The sequence below is a fragment of the Cricetulus griseus genome (genome assembly GCF_003668045.3).
Source record: "Cricetulus griseus strain 17A/GY chromosome 1 unlocalized genomic scaffold, alternate assembly CriGri-PICRH-1.0 chr1_0, whole genome shotgun sequence".
NCBI lineage: Eukaryota > Metazoa > Chordata > Mammalia > Rodentia > Cricetidae > Cricetulus > Cricetulus griseus.
The window spans coordinates 232139689-232147182 of record NW_023276806.1 but is presented as its reverse complement, the minus strand read 5'-3'; the positions used below and the strand labels follow the sequence as shown (position 1 = coordinate 232147182).

Here is a 7494-nt window from a genome sequence, read left to right as displayed (position 1 = left end):
GCCGCCGTTGCCCGGGCCCCGCCGCCGTTGCTAGGCGACCGCTGCTGCCGTGTCCGCCTCTGTCACGAGCCCCGTCGCCCGGAGACAGCGCGAGGGAGACGGGGGAGGGGGACAGAGGGACCCCCAAAACCAAGTAGGCCTCCCATCATCGCCTCCTGAACAGGACCCCCACCCCCGAAAGAGAGCGCCAAGCCCTGGAAGAGAGCGAGGTTTGCAGCTCCACCCAGCAGAGGAGGAGCCCCGGATTCCAAAGCCTCCAAGGTCCGGCGACCTCTCCCGGGCTGGAGCGTCCACAGCCTCAGCAGCACCTTTGCAACATCTTTATGTCCCCTGCGCACCCTCCGTGCCCTCTTTAGACCCCAGACTCCCGCCAGCTATTAACCTGTACCAAGCCCTGCGCCCCGAATGTAAATATCTGTATGCACCCGAACCAGTCCCGAGCCACCTTAACTCCACCCAAATCACAGGAGTGCACACCAAAGGCCCTAGCACCCTGAGGACCCGGCCTAAGAGACACAATGTGTGGGCAGCACACACGACAAACACGCTGTGGGCATGTCACCATTGCAGTGCACACAGGTTACACACTGCACACACACACACAAAACTATGCACAGCACACAGACATCACCCATGCTCTATACACTCTCCTGGCTTGCCTCAGGGCGCTGCCTACACCCCCGTGTCAGTCTCCAGGACAAGGACACACATCCCTGACCACCGGTCCGGGGTGCCCAAGCTGGCCCCAGGGGCAGTAAGGCCTGGACCTATGGAAGGCAGCGGGCGGGCTGCAGCCCGAGGGTAACACTGGTCACCGGCTCTCTAAGGCAGCAACTAGAAGCCCGGGCCCAGGGGAGGGAGAGACGGGGGGGGGGATAACGGGGTCGCCTGTGGTCGGGTGGGGTCATGGAAGGGACGTGCTGAGGACCGGGACCGTGGCAAGGGGGCTTCCGGACACCGAGGGCGTCTCTGTCTCTCGGCACCTTGGCTGCAGATCCCTGTTCCCTGCCTTCATCGCCCCTCACTGTTCCCATGGAAACCTTTTAAGCGAACTTCTCAGAGGAAGACAAAAATCTTTTTTTAAATGACTAAAGAGGGGGGTGGGGGCAGGAGGGAGGAGGAAGGGGAAGAGACAGATGGAGAGAGGGAGAGGCCGTGAGGAGATGGGGGTCCGACAGAGTTCCACCCAGAGCGGAGGGGAGGGACGCGGGCATCAAGAGGGGAGTGGGCAATAAACCAGAGAGCAGGACCAGACTCGGCTGGGGAGAGGGGCGACAAGAGGGGAGGCCTGAGGCCGGAAGGTCTGCAAGAAGACGGAGTTGGCGGAGGGGCACAGGTCTGGTGGCGGGCGGGGACTAGGTCACTCTCCAAGTTCTCAGACCCCTCGAGGATGCAAGGACCGTGGCCAGGAACACAGACGGGGACTAAAGATCTAAGCAGACTATTTTTACAGGCACCGGGAAGCACTCAAACTTCGCTGCTGGAGAGGAAATGGGGAGCGAAGCAGCGCAGGGACACGCGGGGGCCGCTCACCAACAGCCCCGGTACCCCGCGCAGCCCGGACGAGGGCGCCCTGTCCTCGGGATCGGGATCACGGCAGCTCTCCGCCCCCGCCCGCTCCCAGCGACTGTCCGGGGCACGAGCCTGCTCGGCCGCCGTACCATGCTCGCCGTGGGGCCGCCCCTCCACCGGCACGGAGACCGTGCGTCTCAGCAGTTTGTTGCGGCTGGACTCGCTCCTCCGGTCCCGGATCAGAAGGGGGTGTATCTAGGGGATTGGGGAGTGTGTCAGACCCCAAGGGCCTGCGCCGCCCCTCCTCTCCCCGTCCATGGAAGGCCGGCCCCTTGCCAGCCCGCCTGCCCCTTCCGCCCCATCCCACCTCACTTGGCCTTGGTACGGGGACTTCTGGTTCCCTGTTCTCCCTCGTGAAACACAGTCACGAGAATTCTCCCAGACCCCACTCAGCGCTTCCCGCAGCTCCACGGGACTAGCTACCTCCTGATTCTGGTTTCCCCTTGACCTTCAGTTTGTCCATTCGCCCCGCCTCCCTCCCAACTCCTACCTTCCTCACCCCCTTCTCTCCCTCAAGCCTGTCACAGCTGCATTTATAATCAGTTCCACAGCTTGTCTCCCTCCCACAGCCCGGCTTGCGGCCAGACTGGGACCCAACCTCCCCTCCCCCAAGAGGGCCTGGTCACCCCCCTATCTCCTTAAACTCCACCTGCATCTGAGTCCCTCTTCCCTCAGCCCTACCTTTCCCTGGGCCTCACCTCAACTCCTCCTGGGAGTCGTCATCCTAACTTCCACCCTACCAGACGCTAGACTCCCACGAGGCCCCAACCCCACCATCCACCCAGTTCCAGCTCCCCAGGGCCTTCATTATGCCAGCCCCATCTCTGCCTTCCCACTCCCACCTTCCTTCCCGACAGGCTATTCCTGCGGCCTCGGTTGGCTAGTGGGCCTCTGTCTCCATGCCTGCGCTGCTTCTCCTTTTCCCAGCCCATCCAATGGACTTCAAACCCTTGGTGGAGGCTGATGACCAACGCCAAATCACTCACATGCCATCCAGTGCCCCAAACTTAGATTGCCAGGCCACCTCACCTGCGGCCAGATTCAAGCACTTTCCTGGCACCTCCTCTCTGCACAGTCTCCCCTGCCCTCAAGGCCCCTCTACACCCTTAGCCCAAGTCCAACATCTGAGGGCCCACCCTTCAAATCGGGACCCTTCTTCTCTGATGAACTGTCCACCACGGACACGGTTCCTGCTTTGGATCCCATACTTCTCTCTGACTCAGAGCCTCCATGGCCGGCCGCCGCTCCGACCACTTCACCCCTCGCTCCTGGCCCTACCCAAGTCCTGTTCCAGACACACTCCCCATACTCCAGCCGCCCGTCTCCTCAGGCCTCTCCTCTTTGCATCTCCCCTTTGGAAAGCTAACCAGCCCTAAAGAAGCATATGTAACCCTGATCTCAAGCACACACACACACACACACACACACACACACACACACACACCATCTTTGCTCCCATTCACACCAACATCTGGTGACCTGTTATCTCTGTCTGTCCCTCCAGCCCCTCCCACTTCCCCTGCCTTTTCTCAGGGCCACTCAGTCTTGGTCTGCACTGTGCCTGTGGCATGATGAACTAACTAGGAGTGGCAGGAGAGGGGAAAGCAGGGGCTCACTCTTTCCCGAGCTCTTCATTTTCCCTCCCCCACTCTAGCCTCTCCCACAGTATGGATGGGGCGATACCCAGAACCATAGCTCAGAACCATAGCTCCTCCACAACACTGCCAAGGGCCTCCAAGACCTGCTAGCAAAATCCAGAGAATGGCTGCACTCTTCATAACACCCGGACCACATCTCAGTGGCCACCCTCCTCTTGGGACGCTCTCCCTTTCACTGAAGAGGGCTCTCCCCATGTCCCTCGTCCTCTCTACCCTTTCCCACTTTTCCCAACCTCCTCGCCCAGCTCACCTCATCCTCATCCAGCATGAGCAGCTGGTTCCCCGAGATGATGCAGAACCGAGGGTTCCAACCAGGACGGTCATATGGGGAATGAACGTATTGGGTTCGGTGCATAGGGGGTCCCCGTACATCTGGGGGACAGAGACACACAAACAATAAGGGAGGGTCTATACTTGGGGTGTAGAAACCTAAAGTGGAGAGAAGAGTCTGCAAGTGGGAGAAAGGAGTGCCTGCCACCTGCCTGAAGAGACAAGTCTGTTGGGCATCAAGTGCCTGGCGATTTTTAAAGGATCAGGAGATGAGCCTTTGCGTTGAGTCCATCATGGGAGGCTCCAGGAAATGGATGAGGGTGGCTTCGGGTGAGCATTAGTCTCGTGACAGAGAGGGACTTTACTGGGGGCAGTGGGGGTGAAAACGCTGCTCACTCACTTGTGTGGGGGCACTGGGGGGAGAAACTTACTGAAACTAACAAATGATACCGAGAGGCCAGAGGGAGGCATTCATGATCCGAGTGCGATGGATGTGGCCCCACTCGTTTACAAGAATACTAGGTACCAGCTTGTGGGAAAGAAGATGGGTGTTGAACAACATTTGGGTCATGAGAGTGAGAGCTAAACACCTGAAGACAGGGGAGGGATATGAGTTCAAGGAAGCTTGATAGCCTCCCTCCCTCTCTCCCTCCCTCTCCCCTTCTTTCCTGCCTGCAGGGAAGTTTCCAGGGAGAAGACAGCTTTTCCTAGCCAGATTCAGGTGGGAGAAGATAGGAAATAAACTGTCAGGATAACCAGAGACCAGATCGGCCTCTTTGTTCATAACACTCCCTGCAGTCAACCCTGCACTGCCTAACCTTCATGGTGAGGAGGAAAGCCAACCCCATAGGCTGAGACCTCACTGGGCACAGTGAGGGACTTAAGAAAGAGCAAGGAAAGGGATTCCTCATGACAGAGGAGCATCCCAACATGAGATGTGAAGACAGACAAATTTCCAGAAAAAAAAAAAAAAAAAAAAAAAGGAGGGGGACCAACAGCTGTGCATGCTCAGGAGCCCGGGGGTTTTCCTGCTGCCCCCCATCTCTGCTGTCTTATTAGCACCATTGCCACATACCATTCTTGGGGACACAGTGAAGGGCCTTAAGGGGGTCAGGAACATTAGATTGGTGACATCAGTGATAAAACTAGGTTTAAGATATTAGTTAGAGAATGTTCACAGGAAGAACAACCCAATGCTGTCACCTTAGTGGGATCATTAATTTGGCACATTTCAGGAGAAATGGCCTTTGCACTTTGCTCCAGTGCCGTCAGTGACCTCCGGAAAACTCCATCCCTTGCTGGTTATGGTAACTCCGTAAATTTACCCAACCTGCAGGTCACAGAGAAAGATGGACCCCTGCAATGTAAGTGTCTAAAAGTCACAATTCTTCCAAAATTTCACTGTCTGGGTGTTTTCTTGGAGACTCTACCAATATTCTCTAGATACAAAGATCACTGGCAGGGCTGGGATTATAGCTCAGTGGCAGAAAACACTAGAATTCAAAGCCCCAGCACTACAACAGTCACCCATAACTTAGACCATGGACACTGAAGGCAACAAGCCTACAGCACCTCAACACTGGTGCACCCAGAGGAAAAATCTCTTGATACATAGAACCATAACCCAACAGAGGAGCAACTCCAGACTGCAGCTGGGGCAAGCAAGCTAGACCTCAGGGGACAGGAAAGGGACACAGGGGACCTCAGCTTAGGAACAACCACACACACACACACACACACACACACACACACACACACACACACACACACGAGTCTAGACTTAAGAAAGATAGCAATCCTGGGAGGCAAAGGAACATGGCAGAGAAAGGGGAAATGGGAAATTTTTACTGGAATGAGAAGTTGCACAAAGGTTTAATACAGGGATTCCTTAGAGTCCCTGATCCAACCATCAATGCCTGTGTTTTGGTACCCTCCCCACCCCCCAAAAATCTCCATCACCCCAGGAAGCAGAGGGGACCAGAAAAGAGGAAAGGTGATGAATGAAGGCTGGGCAATAAAAGGGAAACAAGTAGGCACACAGCACGGTGCCAAGATGGGATGTGGGGCAAGAAACAGGAGCTGAGACAGAGAAGATCTAAAAGAAAGGGAAGCAAAGGTGGTGATGGTAAATGCCTAAGGGCAAGGGAAGCTCCAGAAGGTTTCAAGTCAGCAGCATGGGGCAGGGGGAACTAGGAAGACCTAACAGGGGCAGCAGCGCGGGGTCCAGGAGCAGTAGTGGTGTGATAAGGGAGTCATTAGAAGAGAGGGGGGAGAGTAGACTTGAGACAGGGGACTAATACAGGGAGGGGAAGGACACAAGGGGGACTCATATAAGAAACGGACACCATATGGGGGGACAGATATAAGTGATGGACAGCAGAGGAAGGGAGGGGGAATGGAAATAAGAGGTGGGGTGGGGGAAGGGGTCAAAGAGATGAAGTGAAGGAGCAGATGAGACCCGGGGGTTGCATTTCACTAACAAGAGACCTAAAGAGGCCCAGTCACTGGCGGGATTTTAACCTAGCCCGGGTTCCCACCACTCAGTCTCACTTGCCTTTCTCCCAACCCAACCAAAAAAACACTTGGCCTCCCCCCTCTTTGGCATCCCCTCCCCCAACCCTTTCTCTCTCCTCTCTTCCCTCCATCTGGACCCCCCCCTGCCACCCTCTTTCTCCATCTGGCCCCTTCCCTCCCTCCATCCTCCTCTGTTCTACCTTCTCTCCTGAGCCCCTCACCAATTCCCTCCCCGTCTCCCTGGTCTCTCTCTCCACTCCTATGTTTTCATCTCCCCTGTCCCCTCTCCCCTCTCCTGAGACCGTGCCTCTGTTTCCTTGATATTTTCCTCCTCACTCTGCTCCCAAACCCACACCATCTCTGCAGCTTCCCCCAAACTCAATCCCCCTTCTCACGCCTTCCTGACGCTCCTTCCCTCCATCGTCTACCCCTGAGCCCCTTCAAGGCCTGTGTCCCGGCCCCTGCGGCCCCTGCGGCGTCCCTCACGTACCCCGGTGCCTCCAGCCTCCAATCCCTCCTCTCCCACTGTTCCCACCTCTGCCTCCTCAGCCCTCCCCTCTCCCTCCATTTCAGCCGCTCCCTCCCCTCGGTGGCCCGCTCTCCCCCGCCCCCTGCCCCTCCCCTCTTGCCCCCCAGCTGGCCCTCCCCCTCCCCTCTCACCTCTGAAGGGAGCATAGGACATCGCGGGATGCTGATGGATGGAGGCTCGAGGAGGCCTGGGAGGGAGGAGAAGAGAGAGAGAGAGGGGGAGAGAGGGAGAAGAGAGAGGAGGAGGTGGAGGAGGAGGAGGAGGAGGAGAGAGGAGGAGAGGAGCGGAGAGGAGCGGAGAGGAGGAGAGGAGGAGGAGGAGGAGAATAAGAGCCAACGGCAGCAGCGGCAGCAGAGAGAGAGGGGGGCGGGGGAAGCGAGCTAGTGAGGAGAGAGCGGGAGGAGGAGGGAGAGACTCTGCAGCCCCCACCCCTACTCGGGGAGACCCGGAAAGAGAGAGCGCCAGAGACCCCTGACTCACACACGCCAGAGGCAGCAGTCCTGAGGAAGCTGACCCCAGACCCAGAGACAGACCCCAGACCCAGAGAAAGACACCTCGCCTCCCCCTGCACACTCAACCAATTAATCCCACAGACCCAAACCTAGAGGGGGAGAGACCCCCTCTCAAAAGAAGGAACCCCCCCCCAGGACTCGTAGAATCTCAGAATCCAGACCCACGTTAGCCCTAGACTTCAGACCCTCGATTGGTAGTTAGGGGGACCCAAAACATAGACCTAGACGAAAAGGGAAACCAGTATTAGAAAGAGCCCCAGGCCAGAATTACATGTTAGGACCTAGCCAGAGATGAGAAGCCCCAGATTCATTCGTATGTCAGAGAAAACAAGCTGCACACTTGGGGGTGAGGGGCACATTCGGCTGACCCACAGATGGAGAGAGGGGACCACAAGCGACGTGAAACTCACTGAACCTGAGAGGTCTTAGTGGGTGATCA

At 57.1% G+C, this 7494-nt stretch overlaps 1 protein-coding gene across 1 annotated transcript in view; it reads right to left on the bottom strand.

The window, feature by feature from the left end:
- LOC100752061 (ras/Rap GTPase-activating protein SynGAP) overlaps window positions 1-6719 on the bottom strand; it is a 28323-nt gene extending 21604 nt beyond the window's left edge. The window contains 3 exon segments of the mRNA XM_027388988.2: window positions 1662-1767; window positions 3481-3602; window positions 6675-6719. Coding sequence (XP_027244789.1) covers window positions 1662-1767; window positions 3481-3602; window positions 6675-6696 — 250 coding nt within the window. The 5' untranslated portion in view covers window positions 6697-6719.
- Between the last annotated feature and the right edge of the window lie 775 nt (window positions 6720-7494).